General features: G+C 43.2%; 1 protein-coding gene across 1 annotated transcript; it reads left to right on the forward strand.

The window, feature by feature from the left end:
- The first annotated feature begins 4,155 nt into the window (after positions 1–4,155).
- SYNM (synemin) lies at positions 4,156–24,953 on the forward strand. The gene is made up of 4 exons (XM_036389706.2): positions 4,156–4,992; positions 10,279–10,403; positions 16,104–16,174; positions 17,670–24,953. The coding sequence occupies exons 1-4, from the start codon at positions 4,207–4,209 to the stop codon at positions 21,308–21,310; spliced, it is 4,623 nt and encodes a 1,540-aa protein (XP_036245599.1). The 5' UTR covers positions 4,156–4,206; the 3' UTR covers positions 21,311–24,953.
- Positions 24,954–26,421: the final 1,468 nt, after the last annotated feature.

The following is a 26,421-nucleotide window of genomic DNA, read 5'->3' on the forward strand; positions in this document are numbered from 1 at the left end:
CCCCAACAAAAAGTAGGAAAACCAAATGGCCTTTATCCCCAGCTCCAAATTAGTAATATTAATTCTCTATGTCCTCCTCATGGCTTTTCTAAAGTGACCAAAACTAGGGCAGTTAAATTATCTTGTGTGGTTCCTTCAAGCAGGGAAATGCTGTCCAGAGAAAAGAGGTATGAATACCATAGAAGGAGTAAGTTATTGCAACATCACCATCATTTTATCTCTGTGATATTACCCATCTTTGGTCCTTCCCTCTTTCTTTGCATTCAAGTACAAGAGCAGAGTTTCGTATTAAAAAAAAAAAATAGATTACTTTTAATTTAATTAGCACAGGAATGAACCCAGAAGACAGGGAATGCCAACAGTTATATAGCAGATATTCCACATAGTAGATACCTCAGAGGTCCAACAAAATGTGCCACATAATACATCTTTCTTAAGTATCTAAGGCCTATATTTTCATTATTTTTGCACTACTGCAGCCAGGTTCTCAAGTTAAGAAAACAAGGAAATACTAAAATCTGTGTGGTTTGGTCGGAGAGAGTTTGCAGCCTCAGACGAGGAGCAGAAGTTATGTAAAGGGCCGGGCACAAAGTTCTCCTGAGTAAAACGCACCATCTAGAGGTGCCCACCGCTTCTGCAAGCGCTCCTCAGCAAAACGCAGGCAGAAGGGGCTAAACCCCTCACCGGGACGGAAAATCACCTTGATAGAGGCAACAAAGTGCCCTAATCACTGCCGCGGCGTTCTTTGAAATTAATATTTCCGGAGGAGCTCCTAAACAAAGGCCCTTCTGCACCAGGTCAAATAAAGCTCCTGGTCCCAAAGGCTTTCCAAAGGAGAGCCAGGTCACTGCTGGTGGCTGGAACACCTGAAGGTCACAGCAGGAGGGAGATGCTTTGCTCGGGGGGCTGTGGCAGGCAGGGATGCACAAATGGCTCTGCCCACACGCTCCTGTATTTCCAGTTATAGCTCTGCAAAGATTTATCCAAAGGGGTGCAAATAGGATAGGATGGCATGTAGGGAATTGATCTTCCTGAAAGAAAGAAAGAATCCATAAACTGTGAAACTACCAGTGAAGTCAGGATGGTTTAGGTGCTGCAGGGATTGGGGAGTGGCAAAGCATTATTCCCTTGGGCTGGAAGCACACAGGAGCCTCAGTTCTGGCCCATGGAGAATCACTCCCTGCCCCAGCAACATTTTAGCCAGTTTTTGAGGGTCTCCAGGCTTTGTAGAGCCCCAGAAAGGGGATGCAGAGAGCTGAAGTCCACCTTTTGCTGGTACTGGGGATATATCTGATATTCATTTAACAGGAAATGGCTGGTGCTTGCTTTATTTTCTCTGCTATAAAGCAGGGTGGCCATGAAAGCCAAAAGGTGAGGATGGGAAATACTGCACTTCACACTCCCTCCCACCCACCACAGGGGGAATATTTCTCCACTGATCTAATTGCAGGAACTGTCTGTAAACAAAAGCCTGTTTTGAGCCTCCCATATAAATAGCAATCACAACATCTTGCACCATTTTAATGAACCCTGTTTTCCTCGCGTCAAATCCATCTCAGGAACGTCGGAATCAGAACATTTCCCCAGTGACAGCTCCATCCTTTAAACTCCGCAGATGAGAGAGCACATGGAACAAGCTGTGCTGAGGCAGGATTAAGAGTTACCAGGGTGACACTTTGTAGTTTGGAGGATGCTGACAAGGAGCCTCACAAAAGCACAAGGCCTTTGCTGGAGCTGAAGCGACACAGAGACCCAATTTGCCTCAGCTGTCACTGAAGTGGCAAAGAAGATTGTAAATTCCCCCTCCCCAGGTCTTTGATTCTATTACCTGTGCATTACAGCTGAATCCCTAGGGGCAGCATGTGGCCTCTGGCAGCAGGGATTTACCTTGGAAGGAGGGATGCTCCACACCTCCACCTTGGAAGTGCTGCAGGTCTTCACTTTCCCTTCTATCAAGGTCTCCAACATGTTTCTTCCCACAGAGAAGGAGAAATAACTGTGGCAGCAAAAGCCTTTAGCAGTTTCTAATTTGCCCACCATTGGTTGACTATGTCAGGTTTCTTTCCCTTTTTCTGCAGGTGCAAATCAATTAATGTGAGCACATATTTGCAGCAATCAGGCGATTCTCGATGGTCCACTGAGTACTGGAAGCCAGTTGCAAAACTTCAAGATCTGTCTCAGAAATTACTTGCCCAAACTTCGCCCCTTTAAGCATTCCCTGCCCTAGCCCACAAATTCCTTGCTCAATTGCAGATCCACCATATATATACAGCCAATGGAGAGGTAGATCTCCCAGACTGGAAAGCTGTCCCACATCTAGAGAGATTTACTTATGGTGCTTTCTCAAGAAACCAGAGATTTTTCATAAAAGTGGAGATTCAGCATCTACTGTTTTCAATGGCGAAATAATAAAAAATTATGAATGCTGTTGCAGCAAGAAAGCAGCCAGATTGTCAGTGAGAGATGACAAGGTGCTGAGAGTTGGACATTTGGCTGGACACCCACAGTGGACCCCTGGGGGCTGGTTTAGTCCAGCTCCGTGTGGATGCCAGTGTCACCCGGGGTTTTTAGGACAACAGTGACATCAGAGGGAGAAAAAGCCTCGTAAACCACAGGAAGGTAGCTCTTCCCAGAAGCACAGTGGTTTCCCTCATAAAAGAACAGCAGGTGTTAGAGTGTCACCGAGGGACTTGACTTCGACCACAAAGCCAAGAAAACTCAAGTGCCTTTAGTAAATCTCAGCTTCTCAGTGACCTCTGAGGGAGCAAATCTGCCAAGGTTAAATTGGCTGACTTTTAGGCCAAAGCCAACGATTTATCTGTGTTGGTTAGGCTCAAATCCTGGAGGCTTTACTGAGATTAGAAGAAAACTTGCTCAGCAGAGAGCAAAGCAGCAGCCAGAATTTGGCCTTTCTGAGGGCAGGGAGGTGCAGCTCTGTGGGAAGGCTTGGGAAGGGTGACACAGGGCAGGGAAGGAGTTGCAGTGCCCAGAGCAGGTCAGTGTGGTACATCTGTGCCCTGATCCCAGCCCTGTGAGGCTTGTGCCAAATTCCAGTCCTTTCCACATGAGAGCTTTGGGTGGGAGTGGTCCTAAGGGGCAACCACAGAGGTGGGAGCTGTGCTGCCTTGTGTGAAGCAGCAAATCTCTGCAGAGCTCCCAGTGCTGCAGCACTGGGTGAAATAGAAATGTGTGTGTGTCAGAGAGGGAGAGAAGAATGCCTGGGGAGATGAGAAAGGCTGAAATGAGTCACTCCTTGTCTTTTTTGTCTAATTTGGTAGATAATACAGGGTGTGATGCTTCACTGCCTCCTTGCTGAGTTCCAGGCAGTCAATGAAAGGATCCAGCTGGATCCAGCCCTTATATGGTGCAAAATGAGGCCGGGAGAAGCGGGCACAGGGACACGCAGGCTGCAGGCGCCTCAGCCCCGAGGTGAGATGTTCTTCTGCCGGGCAAAGGTTTATGGTTGTGACACGAAGCCAAAATTGGAGGTGTTCCACTTAAAAGTAGTGTTGTGAAGTGGCATTTGACACTTTATGTAAACATAAGCCCAGGCACGGTGCAGTAACAGCGGCAGGTGATGGCAAAGAGGGTAAATCCAGAAATCCCTCGTGGGGAGCAGAGCACCCGGGGCTGTGTTGGGAGTGCAGGATGAGCCCCAGCAGGGAGGAGGAGGAGAATGCCAGGGAAAGGGGATCAGGACAGCAATGCTGGGAGCTTCCTAAGCAGGGCCGGGCTCCTGACTAAACAGGGCCTTGTTCTCCGAGCAGGATTTGGCTCCCTGAGCTTGACTTTACTTCCCAAGCCTGGCCTTGCTCCCTGAACTCAGCTCCCTGAACTCAGCTGCCTGAGCTCGACTTTGCTTCCCGAGCCGGGCTTTGCTCCCTTAGAAGGGCTTTGCTCTCTGAACGAGGCTTTGCTCCCCGAGCGGAACTTGGCTCCTTAAGCCGGGCTCTGCCCCTTAAACCGGGCTCTGATTCCCGCCCAGGAATTTGGCGGGAGCCGCCAGCAGCCGGCAGGGGGCGCCGCGGAGCAGAAGGGCGGGGTCCGGGGGCGGGGTCGAGTGCGCGGGGGGCGGGGCCAGGGCTGAGGGCCGGGGCTGAGGGGCGGGGCCTGTCCCGGCGCCGCGCACACCCCGCAGCTCCCGCCGCAGCCGCGCAGCGCCCGCAGCCCCAGGGCCACCGTGCCCCGACCCCGCGGCCCGGCAAGATGTGGCGGCGCTGGGAACCGGGATGGGACGAGAAGAGGGAGCTGCAGGAGCTCAACTCCCGCCTGCGGGTCTTCGTGACCCGCGTGCGGGAGCTGGAGGAGGAGAACCGCTTTCTGGCGCGGGAGCTGGCGGAGCTGCGGGAGCAGGAGCTGATCGGGCTCCAGGTGCCCGAGCAGGAGCTGGCCTGGCTGCGGATGCAGCTGGAGGAGCTGACCCGAGCGAAGCTGGAAGCGGAGCTGGAGCGGGACGGGCTGCGGCGGGAGCTGGAGGAGCTGCGGGCGCTGGGCGCGGAGGTGCTGGGGATGCGGCGGCGCCTGGAGCCTGAGCTGGCCGGGCAGCAGGCGCTGCTGGAGCGGCTGCGGGGCGAGTGCGTGGCCCTGGAGGAGCTGCTGCTGGAGCTGCAGGCCGAGCACGGGCACATGGCAGAGCGGCAGCGGCGGGAGGCGGTGGAGATGCGGGAGCTGCGGCTGAACCTGGCCGCCCTGCCGCCTCCCTTGGCCGGGCTGAGCCTGGAGGAGCTGGAGGAGACCTACGAGATGCTGCTCAACCAGAGCTGCCGGGAGACCCTGCTGCGCTACCAGGAGCAGATCCAGGTGCTGCAGGAGCAGGAGGCGCAGCGCAACCGGGAGAACCTGGAGCTGCTGCGGGAAGAGAGCCGGCAGTGCCGGCAGCACCTGGAGGATCTGCACCGCCAGGGCCAGGAGCTGGTCGCGCTGCGGGAGCGGCTGGAGCAGGAGATGCTGGCCCTGCAGGACCGCCACGGCGCCGAGCTGGAGGAGTACCAGGTGGGTGGCACATGGGCCCCGCTCCCGGGACTCTCCCGCTTCACCTGACGCTCCTGTCCCTCGCGTTTTCCCTTCAGTTCTGATCCATGGCGCGATGTGAGCCCGACTTTCCCGTCCCTCCTCCTCGCTCTGCTCCGGGAGCTGCTAAAGCCGCTCTCACTCGGTGTGGTCCAGGCTTTACCACCCCGCTTTCCCTCCTGGCAGTGGGATTTCCCCAGGCTGGAGGAGGAGGTGGCCCAGCAGGAGCCTTTTGCTCTGAGCCCTTCTCTGTGTGGGGCGGGGAGTCCCTCAGAGCCCCGGGGGTTTGGGGAGCGAAGGGTGTGACTCAGAAAAGGGACAGTGACCCTGAGGACATCATCCCGGTGACAGGTGCTGCCTTCCCAACCTGCCCTCGGCAGGTGGCCAAGAGCATGGAGCGGGCACACGGCCTTGCCAGGCTCCTGGCAGGCTTGGCAGGAGCGCTTGGGACACGGAGCAATCCCTGGAGCAAATGAACCGTGGGACACGGCCCTGAGGCTTCAGGGTGGCCTGTCCCCATCACAGAAATAATCAGGAATTTCTTCCTGTTTTACGCCCATTCCAGTGTGCCTTGAGCCTCGGGAAAAGCTTGTGGTCCCCAGCATAGTTAAGAAAACTTTGTGTAAAGGCGAGAAGATGCTGGAGGTGGATGTTGGAGGTGTCAAACAGGGGCTAGAGCATGTGCAGCTGGGGGTTTGTTTGTGTCAGGGTGATGTTCCGTGTAATGTGTGATCCCCCGTGTGTGGGAGGGGATCAGCTCCTGCCGGAACAGCGGAGTATCCGCTCATCCAGCTCGGAGTGCAGAGCACATATTAGATCATGCAGCCCATCCATCCATTTCCTGAGGGTAACAATTCTTTTGTTCGTTGTTAGACCCTTTATTAACACCCTGCTGGAGCTCGGTGTGTGCCCGAACCCCGTGTTTGCCCAGCTTTGTGCAGATTATGGCGATGTTGGCAGCTGGGAAGGGACTGGGACCTGTGGCTGTGTGCGTGTCTGGTTTTTGTACTCTGCTGGATTGTTTGGAAGCTGCATAGTTTGCAGATGCTGTGAACTGAGACAGATTAGGTATGTAAGAAGTAATTGGAAAGGCTCTTAACTTTTAAATAATTTTTTTGTTTTGACAGTTTTGACAGTCACATATGTAAACATTCCCAAAGCTGTAGAAGATGACATATGTAAATCCCTCATTAATTAAATCTATCCAACAGGCAAAACCTACTGAAAATGTAAAGAAGAAATAAACCTCTTCATTTTTTCCATTTTATATTTAAAGTTTCTTAGATTTCCAAAACATGACCTTCTTTCTGTCTGTATTTTTATTAGGGTTTATAAGGAGAGTAATTATTGCTCAAACGGAAGGCCTCTAAATATGGAGTAAAGAGAGCATTTTGTATAGCTTGCTGTCCCATGCCACAAGTTTTTCTTCTACAGTCAGTGAGAATGGCTTCTATTTAACTTTTTCAGCTCAGGGAGGTGTTTTTAAAACAGTTATCTCTGTATCTGGTTGTATTTCTAAAGAATTTGCTTTGAAAGGGCAACTGGAGAAACCCGTTGTAGATGACAGCAGTCTATTGCAGAAGTCAAATAATCCAAATCAATGGATGCTCTTGAATGGTCCTGATGCAATGCTCCAAAATGGATTGTTATTTTGACACCAAAATTGCAGACTTCTCTGGTACTCTCATGAATGTTTAGCATCTTTAGATTTTACAGGAAAAATAGTTTCAAATCTTAGTAATACAAGAAGAAAAAAGTGTGTTGAAAATATCTGACCATTTTCACCAGAAATGGAATATTATCTAGATATATATTCAAATATGTCATAGGGTTTACTAATTCTGAAGGATGTTGTGTTTGGGTTTAATGAGAAAGGCCTTTTTGCAGTTGCCAGTCTCCTGTACATGAGAAATAAAATCTTTTCCTCACATCCAGGAAGAAAAATTATGGAATGCGTAGAAGCAGCTGTTTCAGGTTCCGTTCTTGGGATCAAAGCTTTTTTTTTTTCTCACTCATTTCTCTTACTGGTTGAAGTATGTTCAGCATGGGTTTTAAACTGCTCTTTAAAAAGCATCAATTCCGTGCTTATTTATTGTAGCGTGTCATGTAGAAATGATATGTATGTGCAGATTAAAGTCAAGTTATTATTGTTCATTGCAGCTGCAATGGCAATTAGATTTATTCATATTTTCCATATATCATCCAGTTGCCTTATATGTTCATCTTTGCCTCCTGAACTGCCCTTATCCTCGCTGAAGCTTTCAGCAGTGTTAAATAGAAAAAAGTATTTGGAGTTATAATGCAGCTGAACCAGGCAGGCAGTAAATCATACACTGGAAAATTTTCACTGGTCCTGAGTGCTAAAGGGATGAACTCAGTAGATCTCTTACTTCCATAATTTTAGCTGTGTGCCATGAGAATAGTGATACAAAAACTCCTGGTGGTTTGAAAAGCCTGAATTATTTGTATGTAAAACCACCCATGGCCCATCCTGCTGCTCTGAAATGAGGCAGATATTTTTAACTGATAAGAGTGGATTTAGGATCACTTCCTGTGTCAGTGCTGTGAGCTCGAGAGAAGGAGAAAACATCTTGTCAAATGCACATTTAATGTTGATATGTCGTGTGCCTTTCTCTGTGTAGCAGTTTCAAGCCAGGCAAGTGCAGGGTGAGTTCCTCCCCTGCTGAGCCATGAATGAGCTATGGGATCAGTAAATAGTTCCAGATGGAAAGGGCTGGGGCCTGGAATCCTCTATTCCCTCAGTAGGTACAGCTTGGACAACCCAAGGAAATTCTTTCCCCCCTGCTGCCCTTCTAAAATTTCCCAGTGCTGCCTGGAAAGGAGCACATGAAGGGTGAGAAAACAGTTTCTATTGCTTTACTTAGTCCTAGCAGGACATCACAGAGATTTGGGGGCTGTGATTGATGTGGCTGGGAAGCAGATCTTTCCAAGAGAGTCCTGTGTGAAGAAAACACCAGATCTGCCAAGTAGAGGTTACCTTTTGCAAAATGGGTTTGTTGGCTCACAATCTGCTGGACTTTGATGGGTTGGTTTCTGTGCTTTTTGGTGTGCTTGGAGACAGAAGTTGAGGCCAGTTGTCTTCTGCTTTATGTTTGAGCATCAGTGATGGAGGGCTGGGTGTCTGCCACCCAGTCTATAGAGTGTCTGCTCCCACTGGAATGAATTCCTTTGGAACTACTGCACAGCTGGCTGGGCTCTGTGCCCCCTTATGGTAATCATGAGCTCCAGCTCTTGGATCCCCAGTGCTCCCCAGCCCCATGGGCAGAATCCAGGTGGATTTTCAAACCCAGACTAAAGAACTTGAGGGTGAGGGACTGAAGCTCCTGTGTTGTTGGATGGGTTTGAACAGCCCCTGTCTTTCAGAGCTCCTCATACTCTGTAGTCCTGTGTAGAAATTTCCTGTATGGATTTTTCTGGGACTGCATTTTAAAGCTCTGCACACGTATAGGTTTTTCTGAGTTTAATTGTGGAGGCAAGAAACATCTGCATCATTTAACTTTTGTATCAGAGCTCTTAGGGATTGGTTTTCTTCTGCACCTTCTGCTGACTCTTGGTTCTGTTGCACCCTGGCCATTCCTGCTGGATAGCCTTTTCCATTTAAAAACAGTACTTGTACTTTTCTTGCCTTCTCACCTCGGGATTTTCCATTGTGTCTGTGCTGTCCTTGACCAGGATTGTTCCCTCAGAGCTGCTGAGGGTCTGCCTGGCCATGGGATGGTGCCTCCACTGGGGTCTGCAGGAGGCTGTTGAGGGCTTTGTGGTGCTCTTTCAGATATGCAGATATGATTTGTCTTCTGCCATAAAAGGGGAATTTTAAGTACACTGAAGACTGTAGGCAAGGATTGTCATGTCAGGGGAAACATCAGTGTAATCATTTAGCAAGAGCTGCAAAGGCAAATGACGAAAGAAATTCATGTGTTATATAGAGAACTGTACCCACGTGTATAGGCAAATAGAGGCAGCTTCCTGCATAGAGCTTTCTTTTTAGTTTTACTTAAAAAACCCCAAAACTATTAATGTTTGACATGCCAGCACTTTATATATATTCTTAGTTCTTACTTCTGCCTAGCACATCATGCTGGTATTAACAGCAGAGTCCCCTGTATCTTCATTTTTATGCTATTGCACATACTGTGATACTGGAGCACTTGCTGCCTATCAGTGATATATTTTGAATTTTTTAAAACTAAACCATCAGTGCCTTGATTTTCCAGTTTGATTGCAAAGCAGTTTTCAGCATGAAATCTAAAATACACTGTTGTGAATTCCTGTTCAATGTTGTACATGTGTATGAGGTTTTGCTCTGTAAATGACATTTCAGAGTTCCTGCATCGTGCAGAGTGATGTGAACAAAACAGAATTGGGCCTTTGTTGATATTTAGTTTCTGTCTTCCCAGCCCCCAGAACAAAGTGCAATCTATAGCATTAGTTAGCAAGGTTAGATTTGGTGTATATATATATATATATATATATATACCATATATATATATATGACAATTCTCCTTCATGTGAGAGGCAACACCAGTGATTAAAGCACTTTCTACTCTTTTCTTCTTCTGCCATTTAGTGTAAATACACATAACCTTTTATATTTATTTGTGCTGCATAAGGTCATATATAGCCATTGAGATGAAAATGAGCAGTCTTTTATCCATCTTCTGAGCAGCAGTTAGGAGAGAGCTGTGTGGGCCTCAAAGCAGGTGTCAAAATCCTGCAGAAGACTTGAAGGAATCAATGGAGATTCATCTTTTACCTTGTGGGCACTGTGAGTGTCTTCAGATGCTCAAATTCCAAAACTGGTTTGAACCCACACATCTGTGGAACTGAAAATACTGATTAGCTTCTCATGGCAAAGCAATTGCTGAAATTTCTGATCTCAAGTGTGATTTAAGTGTGTCTTAAAATGACCAAATGAGTCACATATAAGTCTTATGAAGAAGTGTATTTTCCTTGCAATGTGTGCTTATGAACTTTTGCACAGGGCATCTGAATGGGTTTGACTGAAATAATTTAACCAGCTTAGTAAGGAATAAAATGAATTTAGCATGAAACTTGCTTCAGGAACAATTTATTTCAGCTTGTATATGAGGAGGTCATGGAGCTGATTTCTTCTGGTTTTTGAAGTGATAGAGCATTGATGTATTTTTGTATCAGCTTTTTTTTTAATTAAATTTTTATGTTTTAAGGCATTGAAGTGTACAGATTTTTATGTTCTTTCAAAACTAAAAATAATTTTTTTCTGTTCAGAGAATAATTGATGCCCTGGAAGAAGAAAAGCAGTTCCTGACCATGTCAATCACAGATTACCTGAGGGACTACCAAGAACTCCTGCAGGTGAAAGCAGGCCTCATCCTTGAAATTGAAACCTACAGGTAAGATTTGTGGTCACACTATTGTCTAGACAGAGGATAATTTAAATCCCTTTTTATAGATATGGGAGCCCCATTCATCTTCTTTCCAGCATTTAAAATTTAAACAGTGACTTTGGGAGTCTCAAGGCTCTAAAGCCAATATAATTAATAGGAATCCTATTAACTTGGTACAAATATTGTGGCATGTAAGAAACCTTCTTAGTCCTGGTCGAGTGGATATTAGATTGATGGGGATTTTTGGGGCAATATTTGGTTACAAACTGAGGAGACAATATCCCTAAATTGCAATCAATAAAACTTGAGGTTATGTAGTTGCCATCAACTTACATTGCACATTTCATTGTTTAAATATGTTGATTAGTGACCACCTGCAGCTCTGATGGTAGCAGTGAGTTCCCCATCCTTGGTGCAGTTGTAGGATAGTGGGAAGATAACGTAAAAGTCTGTTTGATTAAGTCCTGGATTTCTCCATCCTTGATTTGTCATGAAAACATGTTTAGATCAAGTGTGAGATAAGAGCAAACCACATCTCTGTTAATGAATCTTCAGGACTATACCTCTCTCTACCAGCTGAGTAGTTGTGGGGTTGAAAATCCAAGAATCATGATGTATGTGGCACAAAACTGATTTGGAATGAAAAAAATCGTAAATAATCCAAAACTGATGAACTGGAGGAAGACCCTTCCTTCTTGTAAAGATGATGTGTTTTTTCTACAAATAGCACAATATTTTCAACAAATTTCATTGAGATACTGATCTTCAAATACAGAGAGATGTGCAATTATTGTTGAGGAAAGGGATTATTTGTGAAAATTTAGTATCAGGCTACTTCTGTATTTTTTTGAGGAGACTGCCTCTGACATTACCTTGTCTACACTGGGTGCATTATTAATATTCAACCTGTGTAAATAGATGGGGTATTTCCAGTTAAATATAATATATGCTTCTGTGCATATATTATATTTAATAAATAAAGCCTTAATGCTGTGTCCTGAGTGTGAACCAGTAAGTCTGGATAAAGATAGCACCAGCTGAGTTATGGGTGAGGACTATCAATCCACTGATGCATTTGAAATTTAATTTCAGTTGCATAACTGAAAATATGGGAAACTTGAAATAACTTCTGAGTAGCTTGATAAGGAGTAGTGAGCAGAGAATGTCTTCATGAAGGAGCACCAACAGCCTGTTCAAGATGCCTTGTCTGCAAGGAGGCACAGACCAAGGCTGGTTTCTGGAGGAGATAAAAATCACAGACAGTGAGGGACAAGTGATCTGCAGTCACTTGATAAGCAACAGTGTGTTTCTTCATGTTTGTTGGAGTGGGATCCCTGTGATCCTTGGGAAGCCAGTAGTGTCTGGAGCATTACTGTGGAAGTGGTGGCCAGTTGTGATCCTTATCTGGGTGTGTTAATTCTGTTAACTTTGCTAAAAAACATGATTCTTCTGAATTTAATCCCAGCTCTGTTGTTGACTTTCACTGCTGTTGTTAAACTTTCTCCCTTGGTTTATTCATCTGCAAAACAGGATTGGCACTGTCACAATAACAGAATTATCAGAGTTGTTTTGATGATTAGTATTCATCCAGAACTAGGAATGATAATTCCCAGGTATTCAGTTGTTTGAAAACCTTGTAAGCCCATGAAATTCTGGAATTTCTCTACAGTTGTATCACTGATTATCTGAGCATTATTGGTTTGTCCAAGGATTCCCTGTCCTGGTTAATGAAAGTAGAACAATTCAGCATCACCTGCAGTGTGTTTGTTGTCCAGTTCAGAAGCTCCTTAATCCATAGGATTTCTTCATCTGATGGATGTGAATGCAGCTTGGGTCACTGATGGCCTTGTCAAGGCAGATGTCAGTGGAAAAATGAGCATCTGCCCACTGAAGATGAGATAAGAATAAGAGAATGGGCCTTGCTACAGATAAAAAACTTCCAAATGCCAGTAAACAAACTTCATTTAAAATATCAGAAGCTGAAAAGCTATTGTTTTGTGGTTTTACATTTATGCAGTTTTACCTATTCCCCTTCTCTTCTTTTTCTCCCTTTATTCAAGAAAATAGTTCCTTTCTTCTTGTGTGTCTCTGTCAACCCTGTGTGGGAGGGGACCCAGCCCATAAAGTCAAGTAGGACAATTCTGGACAGCTCACTCATGTGCTTTTTCAAATCCTGTTCCTCTCCCAGGTCTTTTTACCTGTGGAGAAAAGGGCTTGTGAGCACAGCTTCAGTTGGTTTTCACAGAGGATGCTGGCAGATACCCTGGCTTATGCATACTGGAAACAAAAGGCACCTATTCACATTCAGTCCAGCATCCTGAACTTTCCATGGAGAGCTTCCCACCAAGGCCCTGGCATTTCCTTTCCTCCTGGCCCTATAGGTTAAGGGTGTGGTAGCTGCTCGTGGAGCCTTCTTTCTATCTCCCACCCCGTGTTTTCTCTTTGTTTCACAACTCCTGCAGTTCTGTTACAAGGTCAGTTCTTTCCATTAGTCACCATTGCTCCTGGAGTGGGAAGAAGGATCACTGCTGCAAGGAACACCCTTCCTTAAGGTCCAAGTGTATTTCCTCTCCGACTCTGCTCACCCTTCCTGCTCTGGGAGCCGAGATTCACTCAGGAACAGAAATATGTGGCCTTGTGGAGTTACACCTCATGGGAATATTCATTCCTAAGCCCTTTTCTCACTGTTGAAGTAAATATTTATCAAGTGTCTCACAGTTTTGTTCTGTGTCCTTGGAACACTTCAAAACCACAGCTACTTAACTATGCTTAGGTTTTATTTCCAGAGAGAAGTGGTGAATTAGTCACCCTGTAAAAATCTTGATTTTAAAAAGAGATAGAAAACCTGCCTAGAATCTGAATTACTCTCAGGCCTTTCTCCTTAGCTAGCAGAAACTTCTCTTCACATAGCAGAGGCTGCCCAGAGCCTGTACCAATAGGTTCAGGCTTTTCTGTCCTCTCTAAAATATGTTGTTAAGGGGTAAAATATTTCACTTTGAAATTCCAGTGTCATACAAGTGTTCTGTTCAGGTTACCACCCTGCATTCTGAAGCACCAAAGGCTGCACAACTTTATTTCTATGGTCATTGTTAGGATCTCTGAACACACTTGCCAGGTGAACTTTGACTTGTACTCCTCCATCAACACTTCTGACCCTTCCCATGCCTTCCTCTCACAGAATTATCACCAGCATTAAAGCTCCTCTGATCCACTCACCACAGCCTTTTCAGTCAATCTCGTTACTTCCCCTTTATAACTTGTACCATCCAATAGGTTCCACTCCTGTATGGGTTTTATTTTGAGAACACGCTGAGTGTTCAACACCTGGGGAATTTAACATGCAGTTACCTGCTGTTCTTCACACTCCTCATCCTCCCATCCTGGGAGGATGGAAAAAGGATGTGGAATGGCCTTGACCTCCCTTCCTGGAGAGGTGGGATTTTTTGTAACTCCTTAGCAAATACCCAGGATAGAGAGGATGAGTTTTTATGGCTTGCTGGCCAACTGCCCCATCTGAGATTTTGTAGTGTTGTTTTTTTGTTTTTGCAGTTGAAATGAAGTCATTACTGTCCTGAATGCCCATAATAAAATTTGCACTACATCCTTTTGTTCTCTCTCCCCACCCCAACCACCTTATCTCCTCCTCCTGCCCTCATGGACTGGTTGTTTCTGTTGTCATCCAGCACAGGCTGACGAGCATGTCCCTGCTAACTTTAGATAAATGACATTAATAATGAGATGAGCTAATGGTGCAGTTGGATTATTTTCTGGTAACACTTAAATTAAGTGTTAACAAAATAGGAGTATATGTCATTTGGGACCCGATTTCCAGGAAGTAGCTGACATGGTTATTTTTTTTAGAAGAGTGCTGCTTGGAGAAATTTTTTTTTACTATTACTATGAGTGCTTTAAAGTTCATACAGTTGAAATTAATTCTTTGGGCAGTTTAAGTTTAAAAGCAGACTTTACTACCAAGAGGCTATTATTAGGAAAGGATGCAGAGGAATAGAGAAGCAAAATGACTTGCATAAACTCAAGCTATGGTCAAGCTGAGCAGCACAAGCACAAGCTGAGTTTGCTGGCTCAGTACAGTACCCTGCCCTTTCTCGTGCCAGTTTAGTACGCCAAGCTCTGTTTAACATTTTCTTGGGTTTCTGATAAGTGTGAGGTCATACATATTATAAAGTGCCCAGTGAGATTCTGATTCTCTGTCCAGTTTTACAGAGGTTTCAGGAAGCTTTGCCTTTCACTTTCAGTAGTAACACTTCAGGTCCAGCTTTTCTGTGGGCTGCTGCCCTTTGCCATATACAGTTACCTCCTGGAACTTATTTTTAGTGACTTCATACGTTGCTGCAGCAACTGAACAACTGTTGTTTTAACAGCAGCCAGAAATCCTTGGTCAAACTCCCCACATTCCTGCTTTCCTTCGTCATGGTTAACACTTTCACTGCCAGCTCCTGGATGTGTTTCTGCAGCGTCACCACCAGCTTCTCTGGCAGGTCTGTCAGAGAAATTTGTTTAGCACTCACTGGCTCCATCAGATCAGATGTTTGGTCTTGGGAGCATTACATGTGTTGAAGGGATCTAATTCCTCTGAAGCTTCTCTCAGCTTGGAGAAAGATAAATTGCTTTTACTGTGGGTTTTTTCAACTCACAAAATAGAAGGAAAGATGCCCCTCTGAGCCTGTTTTAGGTAGTTCTAACCCAGCTTTTTTTCTGGATCTAGACAAATCCATCAAGGCAAAGAAAACCTTGCTAATGATATTTTGCTAGTGCCAAAGTGATCAGTCATGGGAAGTGTGAAATATACAGGTGATGCTTAGAACACCTGCTTTGTCAGTTTTGACATAAATGTCCAGCAGAGGTGTTTGTACCCCAATCCTAAGTGGCTTTCAGCTCCTGCCCCGGGGAGTCAGAAGCCTCGGCTATCACAGTCCTCCAGCCTTACTCTTGCCAGCTTTGATGTTGCAGCTGTGTCTTATCAGTGCAGAACATCTGGCATTCCCAAACCCAGAAATGCTGTCACTGGCTGGTAGGAGCAGCACAAACCCACCAAGTCACCGTGCTGCCTGCAGCATTGCCTTGCACAGGGAATGACCTGATGTAGCATTTCCAGGCTGCTGCCCTGGCACTTCCTGGAAGTGTGGGAGCTGTTGGAGTGTCACTGCCAAAAGGGACAGGGACAGACAGAGATGGCATTAAAGGAAACCAAGCAGCTTCTGACACAGAGAATTCCCCTACTCCTTTTTTTGTGAAATGTGTTGTGCTGATTTCCAATGGAATAGGGACTAGGAATAATTAATTTAACACTGTAAATTGTTTCCTCCAGCACTGTGTTTGATAGCAGAGGTTATACTTTCCTTCATTTTTCATTTCAAAATGATAGAACTTGCAAATCCTCCTGTAACAGTTCCCTCATGTCACACTTCAACACCACCTTTACTACTCTTTTACAAACAGGAAGGTTGCTGTCCTTTTTCTTTTTTTCATTTTTGCATTTTCTTTGTAAAACATCTTGCCCAGAGAAGCTGTGGCTGCCCCATCCCTGGAAGTGTTCCAGGCCAGGTTGGATAGGACTTGTTGCCACATTCCACTATTCCAGGTTTCTCCTACAGGATAATTTTTTCAATTTCTAAGACTTCTAAATGTAAAATATTATGCTTATTGTTCCCAGTATTTTAATTAAATGCCCTTTGTGTTTTGCAGAGCTTTGTTAGAAGGGGAGAGCAAGCCATGGATTATATGGAGAGAAGAGTATGCAGGGAAACTGCCTCAAGGTAAAATATGAATATTTTAAAATTAATTTTGATTTAAATTAAATACAACTAGAAATGATTATGTTATATGGTTCCTGATGTATATTTTTATGGGTGTAGTGCAAAGTGAATATTGAATTTGTTTTGAGTGTTAATATTTTAAATCAACATATTGCTCTTCTATGTGAGATACCTTACTAAATCATGGCTTGAGTGGAGGATGTAGGGAGTGATATTTTGTAGCTCTAAGAACTTCTGAGTGCCCATAGGTCTTAAGAGAGTTCTGAAGTATAAAGCAAGAGGTGTTTAACAGCACATGTAGTTAAAAATATGGTTCATCATCCTGAGGCATTGTGAGTGTTCAAAAGTTCACATGGGTTTAAAGAGATATCTTAGCAGAGTAAGGAAAGACAAATCAAAGACTTACTAAACATAAAGATGCCATTTCTATCTTAGGAGCTGCAAATCTCTGGAGGCTGTGAGAGTATACAAGGGAAGTATCACTGTTTATTTGCCCTGTTCTTTTACTCTTCCCTGTGTATCTACTCTTGGTGCCTGCAAACAGGGTTTTCGATAAGATGGACCTTCACTGTGACTGCTGTGGCCATTGCAATTAATAACAGAATTAATCTGGATAATACTCATGAGTTTAACAATGTAGGGTCATTACTGTAGTCCCAGAAGACATTTGAAGGCTGTGTGCGTAGCAGGAAATGCAAGAGGCTCAGGCTGAAATGCTCACAGAGATCTGCCTGTGCTGCTAAATTGTGAGCACTGTGCCTGCATCTGGGCAGCACAGTTTGGATCTGGACTAGCCAGTACTTCTGCAGACAGTGCTCAGCATATTCACAGAATAGGGAAGGAATTACAGAAATAATACAGGGGACAGTGCCAAAAGTCAGAGGAGATGTGGTAGCTTTTTAGGAGTGAGAGATGTGAGTGGTGCAGTACTGGTTGGTCTTGACTGTCAGATATTCCTGGCACATTGTATTAATTTCTATAGATAGAGCCTAAAAGGTTCTTTGTTTCTCTCCCTTGTTGTGCTTTACTGTGTAGCTATGAAGGGTTGTGTGTGTGTTTGCAGCTTCTAGTATGTGTTGGCAGTGTGCCATTAAATTCAATAGGAACTAAGAAACTTCAGTGATGAAGCAAAAAACCCAGCCTGTGATATTAACATACATTATTTAATAAGAAGTTGTAAATGAACATCAGTATAAATACAAAAAGTGTAATTCCTCAGTAAATGCCACAATACCCAGTAGTGCACAACAGGTAAAATTAGCAAGATCTTGTAACTTGAGAAAAAGCTTTGCTTTCAGCTTTAATGTAATTTATGCACAGACTTAATTAACAAGCAAAACCTACAGGAATGCCTTTACAAAGCTCCACTGAAAATGAAGACATTATTTGTTTCATAAAACATAGTGCATGTTTTCATAGTTCATGCCCTCTATTTGATGAGATTTTAAATACAAACCATTATTTTAATGCTTGGTCACCTGTGTTCTCTTTGCAGATATTATAAACACTTTGTATAACTACACTGATATTTACTCTACTTATCAAGAAAGTAATAGAAGTAAAGCTTCACCAGCTCCCAGGATCACTGACACGAGGCACAGAATGCCAGTGACAAATATGAGCAGCTCTGCACATTACTCAGCCCACTCCACGCACGCTGGATCACACACAACAACGGGGGGAAGAACTTTTGGAAGGGACCTGCTTGGTTCAACATATCGCCCTTCAACCACTGTCACAAAGGATGAAAGGATTGTAACAGACCACAAAGAGCTAAGAACATTCACTCCAGACTACAGTAGCTGGAGAAGCACTGAAATGCAGCAAAAGAGGATTCCAGAAAGGAAGAAAACAGAAGTTACAACTTCATCCACAGTATCTTTTTCAAAAGAGTCAACACATGCTGAAAGATCAGACAAGGACCACAAGCCTGATGCTGAAAGAAGTAAACCAGGCTTCACTAGATTTCCAGCTTATGAGCTGATTACCAATGCAAAACCATCTAAATATGAAGAAACTATAATTGAAACTCGGACCACGCTAAAAGACAAAAGAGGAGGCAGCAAACCAACTGATGAGAAGACATCTCTGCTGAAAGAAAAAGATAAGCTGGAGAAACAAACAAAGGATGAGAAAAAGAAAACTGATGAGAAATCTTCTATAGAAGAAACTGTCGATTTTGGGAGGAAGACCGAGCAGAAAAAATATATCCATGAGGAAGTTAGCCAGAAGGTAACAGGGAGTGATATTTCTGCTGCAAGAACTTTGAAAAGTGAATCAAGCAAAAAAGATGCAACTGTGACCTTGGAATCAAGAAGCAAAGATGTCATTGAGATACCAATCAGCATTGAAAGGCCTGTTCCTGACAAAGGGCCTCAGAGAAATAAAGAAATAAGGGTACAAGGTGTTAAAACTTCCATAGGAAGAGAAACAGATGAACAGGTAACTCAGTCTGCTGAAACTCGCCAAGTGAGGATTTCAGAAGCAGAGTCCAGTGTGGAAGATCAAGAGCAAATTAGGGATGGGAACCATAGAATGGGAGCTCTGCCAACCGAAAGCATAGCAGAGAATATTGTTGCTGACATTCTTAAAAGTTTCACACAGTCTTCTAGTTCACAGATGTCAACAGACACCAAAGTGACCTATTTTGATAAGAAAGAACAAGAAGATGAAGGGAAAATCAAGACTGAGTTCACAGTGCAGTCTCAAGTTCAAGAAGACATAGCTATTTCTGATGAAGGTGACTTAGGACAGCTATCAAACCAGGATGTTAGAAAAGTGATTCGAGAGGGCGTTGAGGGGACTCCTTCCAAAGAGGAGATAGAAGATATTGTCCATCACGGCCTGAAAGGAAGCGAGAGCGGAAAGAACGTGTCTGTGAATGTGGAGATTGTAGAGGAGCCACTGGATTACACCACTGATGAAAGGACTGATTTTTCAACACCTTTCCAAGTAGAAGAAGTGGAGGATTCATTCCCTGAGAGGGAGAGGCGTTATGGTGAGGAGGAACAAAACGTCACCTTCACGTATGAAGATGTCAAAAAGAAGAAACCGCGCCATGAGAGCTTCACTCATGTGGAAGAAGTAACCGAGGAAGATGACTCACCTATTGAACAGAAATATTTTGTATCTGTTCCTGATGAGCATCCTATTATTAATGAAAAAGATGATGACTCAGTCTATGGGCAAATTCATATTGAAGAAGAATCAACTATTAAATATTCTTGGCAAGATGAATTTTTGCAAGGCACACAAAGTAAGAGAGAGGAAGGTGCGAGGTCTCCAGAAGAAACCTACAAAGTGGTGGGGGAAGAAGCGAGTGCCCATATTTTAAAAGAGCATCCTGAAGGTGAAAGATCCCATGTTGAATCCATTGTTATTGAAAAAGAAATTAAAATTCCCCATGAATTTCAGACTTCAATAAAAGGGCTTTTATCCAAGGAAACAAAGGACCCTAAACATCAATTGAAGGAAGCTTTGGAGCAGTTGGAGGACAGTCTCCCAGAAAGTGTGAAAGAGGAGCTCTCTGCGTTAACAAAAGACAGCAAAGTGGATGCTAGTAACTTGGCATTTGATATCAAAAAAGTTGATCAGAAGGAGGAGGGGGGCTCAGTGACCATCGTTGCTGAAGTCAATCTGTCCCAGACCCTAAATACTGATGAATTTGATGTAGATCAGCTTGGTGAAGTAATCACAAGCGAGAAGGAGAAGGCAACATTACACTCCCTGAAGAAAGAGAGCTCGGATAGGAGCAGTGTAGAAGTTTCTTCACACAGTGACAAATACACTCCTTTTGCTGACCAAGAGATCTACAGCTCCTCCACGACGAGGCGGAGTGGTGGCACTGGCTATCACACCACTGAAAGGGTCGTTTATGACGGTTCGGTTTCAGAAACTGCAGATTATGGAGAGGCCTCTCACCCATCACACTCAGCTGATGAGACCAAGTCCCAGAGGCGTGTCAGGGTTGGCCCAGCAGAAGTCCAGGGGTTTGAGCAGGTCCTGTATGAAGGGCCTGGTTCTGAAACGCTGGAGCTCAGTGCCTCAGAAGATCTTGTTCAGAGAGAGGGGCTGTCAGAATTCAGCCAATCTGTGAAGCACTTCAAACTGGGCCCCAAGGAAATCCAAACCACAGAACAAGTTATTTTTACAGGCCCTATTACTACAGTCGTAGAAGAGATGGATTCTGGAAATCTTTCTCAGAAGGTCTCAACAGACTTCAGCAGGACCACAAGACGTGTCACAGTAGGATCAAGGCAAGTGACTGAAGACGTCTCTTTTGAGGGGTCGGGTTCAGACTCTCTGGCACTCAATAGCTCAGATGGCCTTTCCCAGGCTGAAGGGGCTGTGGATGTCAGCAGATCAATGAGGCACTTCAGGCTGGGCCCAAAAGAGGTTCACACTGAGCACGTTATCTTTGAAGGACCCATCTCTGGTAAAGTGGAGGTCAGCAGCACGAGGGACTTCTCACAGGCAGAAAGTTCAGTCAGACAAATCCAGATGGGTCCCCAGGGATTTATGACAGCTGAAGAGATCATCTACCAGGGGCCTGTCTCTGAGCACACAGAAATCACTGAACTGGAAGACCAGACCTTTTCAGGAGGCTCAAGAGCCTTCAGGCACGTTAAAATAAGTCCTGCAGGAACTCATGCTGAGGAAATCATCTTCTCAGGACCCATTGCTGGAGTGGTGGAAGATCTTTCACAAATAGCAGAGTCCTCTGAGAGCAGCAGCTCTGTGAAGCATATTAAAGTAGGCTCCAGGGAAACAGCTTACACTTTCCAAATGGATGTTTCCAACCTGGGTGGAACATCTGCAGTGAAGAGTGCAGAACAGCAAGAGGCAAGGCTGGTGTCCAGCAAGCAAGAGCCTTCTGCTGGGCAGCCACAGGTCATCGTTGAAAGCAACCAGCTTGCAGAAAATGAAAGCACAAGAAGTGGCTACGTTCTCTCCAGTTTTTCCCAAGATCAGGGTGAAAAGGTGGTGGAACAGTCATTTTTTGATCAAACTGTGCAGTTGCAAAGAACGGTCGGCCAAAGGTCGGATACTTCTGAAGAGAAGAAAGTCGCTTTTGTCTACCTGGACCATGAGGAGGAAGATGATGAGGAGAATGATAATGATGGACAGTGGTTCTGAAAGGACTCTCTGATGAAGCCTACATAGCAGTTTGTTTATACCTATTTTATATTATCCTTTTTTTTTAAGAGAAAAAAAAGGGATGGGGAAACACTCAAACTATTTTGATTATTAATGCTGGATTGAGAAGTGTTGAATTTAAGCTTCTATTCAGCACATTTTATTTTATTGGAAATTTTATTTTTGGGAGAGATCATGCTATTAATATTTTTCCTCAGAGTTCTGTGTCTCATATTTTCAGATTTTTCCACCCATAGAAACAGGAATTTGCTACTGGGGAATTCAAAGTATTCTATTTTTTTGTTTGCTTTATAGCACACCAACTATTAAATGTGTGCTTGAATAGGACTTTTCAAATTATTTTTTTCTTAATACTGTATTGTACTTGGTTACTACAATATTACTATGCAATTCTATTTGAATCTCAAGCTACTAACCACAAATTTAACAGAATATGAGACTAATGAGTGGTAGTAGCTGATTTTCAGTTCCATTTCTTTGTGCTTTCTATATGCAATACCTAATGCATACATTAAAAGAGACAGTTATTACAGCTATAAAATTAAATATGATCCTGTAGGATCAAACTAAGCATAGCAAGAATTGACAAAAATGACATTATTTTTATAGCTTGAATGCAGTGCAAAAAGAAAGAGATAACACTGAGGTAAGAATTTCTCACAGTATTCCAGATGAGAAATAGTGAATTTTATGGTTAGGCAGTAGTATATTTAATATCTCTAAAATGAAAACAAATTTAAAAACTAGACTGGATAGTGTTCCCACTGAGGTAAGGAGATCTCCTTACAGATTCAGTGGCTGTGTACATTAGCAACCTGAACTTACTTTGCAGTTCATGGGTTACCTGATACTAGGTATTGCTAAAGGCAAGTGTGAAGTGTCAAACATGACTACATAGTGCCTAATTTCCTAACACAGTGAAATTAGCTGATATGTGTCCTGTTAGGAGGAAACTTTTACAAATGACATTGATGACACTTATGATCATTGTGTGTCAGCTCATTCCCAGATAATCCTTTGTTTACAAACAAGATGTCCTTTTCAATCACTCCCCCTGCAAACCCAACCTGAGATTTGAATTTGTTTTTCTTCCTTTTTTTTTTCCCTCTGTAACATGTGCCTTAGGCCAAAGTTGCCTTCTACTTAAATCATTTGCAAATAAGCTAATTTCACTTGAATTGCACATTGGTTGAATGAAGGACATAATTTCACTTTATAATTCAGTGACTTTATAAGTTCAGCTTGGAAGCCAGCACAGCACCACTGGCTGGCCTGACCTGGGCAGTGCTGGCAGTAACAAAAATAGCAGCCAAAATATTGTCACTGGGGTAAGAAATACCATCCTGGACACGTATGGAAGTAACAAACAGAGGTGAGAAGCTGCTGTTTCTGCACACACACACACTCACAAACACAAGCACACACTCACTCACTGTGCCCACCTCTGCAGAGCAGACACACACCTGGCTCGGGGTGGCTGAGCAGCGCCAGCCTGGCCTGTGCTGACTCCCAGATTTTCTTCCTGTGGTTATGTAAGACTAGTTTTGTGTGTGCTGATCCATCTTAGAATCCAGTTAGACTATCTTAGTCTGGCATGACAAGTCACTTTCAAGATTCCTTACTATTAACAGAAGTAGATTTCTCAAAGCTGACTGCTGCTTTATACTATGAATGTAAATGCAAAGCTGAGAAGCTCCGTGCTGACTGACATACCCTGCTCTCTCAGATATAGTACAGTTTAATCCATGTGTGCCTTAGTTTTACTAAGTTTGAAACTGTACAAAGCTATTAATGTTCCAAAGATTAACTCATGAGGTTTGTCTGCACTGCAAAATTTTCTGAACGTTTTCCTCATTTTGTCTGGAATCATTTGTCGAAATTGAAAATTCCACCAACAGCTGGAAAATGAATAGGAAACTGAGTTGTGTAGAAGCACTAAAGGCATGTAATCTAAGCTTATTTATACTGTTCACTGTGTAATAGATAATATTTTTTCAAAATTATTCCTATATGCTCAGAAAAGAGCTTGTGCTTCCTTTTATAAATAGGATGTTAATTATTGTAATACTTCTAATCTCATCCTATACTTTTGTTTCCTTAGTTGACTGTATGATTTTAAAGGTGGCAACATCTCTGTGTTTAATAATCATGTATAAGCCAGAATTTTCCAGCTAGATGCCATACTGCCAGTAATCAGATTCTGTACTTCAAGTGTCAAATAACTGCATGAAGGAAGAAGTCAGGTCTGTAGAAAGTAAGAGAGGTAAAAATAATGAGGTAAGTTTTCTTGGAATTTTATTCAAGACTTACCATTCTCTGTAAAGCAGATACAAGAATATCTGCAGAAAATATATTTAGCAACCAACAAGAAGCTACTTAAAATGCCAAGCCCATTTATGAATACATTGTGGAATCTCTGACAGATTCAGGTGCTCCTTAGGAACAGTGATGCCAAAACTGTTCTGTTTATCTTCACCTGCTGAGAGGATTATAAGGTAAGGTGAGGGAATAAACCAGTGAGGAGCAAGTGACTCATAAAATTGAAGGATTTAAAAAAATTAAAAATCAGTGTTGCTTCCACTGAGGCAACAACAGCTCTTCAGAAATTCCTTTGCACATCACTGTCAGATGCAGTAGCTTATGCCAAGATACATTTCTGTTTTGATACATAGTCTGGAGGAAAAATTTGTTCGGTGAACTTTATTTCTATTTAAGAGCTGGATTTTAATCAATTATTGGGAAGCTGGGTTATTGTAGAGTACTGGAAATGTGCATTAGCATGACTTTGAAAAGATTTTAACATTTCAGGCACAGTTCCTTTGCATTAAGAAAGGCTGTAAAAACAAAGTTGCCTCACATATAAAAATTCCAAGTTTTAAAAAGGTTTTAATATAAGCAACCCATTTTCCACTTAGTTCTTATTAACCTGAGACATTTAGACATAATGGTAACTTTTGGATAATTCTACCTTCAGACAGCAGAGTGTTTTTAGATGGACAGTCATATCCAGCACACTCGTGGCTGCATGTGCAGAACTGGGGCTGTAGGTCCATGAATTACTAATGAGAGCAAACACAACCTACTCCCTGGTGTACTAACTCACCCAAGGTGATCACTTTCTGCATAAGGATTATATCCTGTGGCTGAGCAGATTGGTGACACACCCTCAGTCAGCATGCACTTCTGAAGCTTGCTCATATTATGCTTTTTATTAAATAGAAATAACAAATTTACCGCTGAGTTTGGAATAAACAAAATGCTTTTCAAATATAATTAGTATTTTGGGAAGGGTAAAAACTCTGTATTTCTATGCTGATATAGACCAGAAGTGGGGCACTGTTTTTTCAAATGTGTAAACCACTGGTCTAGGAAGCAAATAGAGCATAGAAGATCAAGAAGGATGTGTGAGATAGGGAAAGCTCTGTGCTGCTGGTGTTTGTGAACAGCAGGTGTTTCAAAAGACGGTCAGAATGTTGAACCTGGGTTTGTTGATGTCAGCTGTGTGAAACTTTGCAGGCAGCTTGTGTTCTGGTCATTTGCAATGAAACTGCATTTTTTGTGGTGGTATAAGCTTTGTGATTTTACACTTTTTCACTCTTGAGTATTAAACAATGAAAATCAATGCAGATGTTTCTCTTTCTTCCTGTCTGATGTTTTTAAGGCTGCACTGTCCAAGAGAAAGGACTTAATGTCTGTAAATACCTTGCTCTCAGACTGGGCTAATTTTGGTTCAAAGAATGAACCTAATTTTTCATTCCAGCAAAGATTCACCTCTTTCATGCTGATCATAGAAATGATGGCAGAGCATGGCATATTCCTTATTCCAGCTGCACACAGCGCGTGGGGACCAGCAGTGGTTGTGGAGTGCCACAGGTAGTGGGAGAGGCAGAGTATAAAGCAACACAGAAAGTGGAATTCCCTGAGATTTCAGCATCATAATTGTCCTTGGAGCCTGGCACTTGACCAAGGTACGTCTTAACTTTTACCCTTTTCTAGTAAAGAAAACTGTTTTACACCCATTTAAATCTTTAATGGAAAATAATTATATATATATATATACACACACATATATATTTAAATGATACCCCTCAGTGTACTGTAAAGTTCCTTTTTCTCTTTAACCATACGATTGATTTGTAATGAAAATATCACTCATACTTTTAACCCAGTTTTCTCTTAAATAAATGGGTCAGAATGAGAGTTTATGTGACAGAGACTTTCTGAAGAGATCCTCCATTTTTAATACACCGAGAAAAAAGCACACATTCTCCATATATTGGAAAACAGGGAAGAAAGTATCTGAAAGTACTGTTGAAATCACAGCATAGTCTGAAGATGGTTAAGTGATCAGCAAAATAGTTTCCACTGGAAATGGCCTCTGTCAGAAAAAGTATGTTTTCAGGCTCCATTAAGTGAAGCAGTATTGCTGTTAAAACTCTCAGTGGTGAAGATCTGATTTCTCTGAAACTTGATGTGTTTGTCTGAGCAGTGAGGAATGGCACTCAAAATGGGTTGGCTTTCAATACATCAAAATTTCAGTTTCCTGGTTTTGACACACTTGTCAGTTGTGATAACTTTTTAAAGATGCACTGCAAATATGGGGGTGTCTCAATATTCTAAAAAGAAGAGTTTAAATTTCAATGGAAATAAAAGATGTTTGTTGATACTCCAAATCTAAATAGTTTAAAAGGTAAAATTCTTTTTCCTGATCTACCTCTGCAACCAACAAAATAACAAGCAACCTTTTCTTCAACTAGGAAAAACTCTGGGTTTTGAAAGATATTATCTCCAGCTATTGGGTTATCCCAAACCACTGGTATTGGTTTTGATTTCCATTTCCAAATCATAACGTGAGGTTGGTGTGGCAGGGATTTACTGCTGGAATCAAACCTGCTTGGTCAAGTTTTTCCAGGTGAGAAAGTTAAGAGATGCTGAACCCTAATACCAGGTAGAATTTGCTTCACATTTTATAAACCTGATAGGAAAAGCAATACACTGTAACCAAAATGCTTCTGACATGCTGGAATTTCTATTTTCCTCTTCCTTACATTTGTCATAATGTGATTTGGGTCAGGAGTCAGAGGGGGACT

This window comes from Molothrus ater, chromosome 13, assembly GCF_012460135.2.
Source record: "Molothrus ater isolate BHLD 08-10-18 breed brown headed cowbird chromosome 13, BPBGC_Mater_1.1, whole genome shotgun sequence".
NCBI lineage: Eukaryota > Metazoa > Chordata > Aves > Passeriformes > Icteridae > Molothrus > Molothrus ater.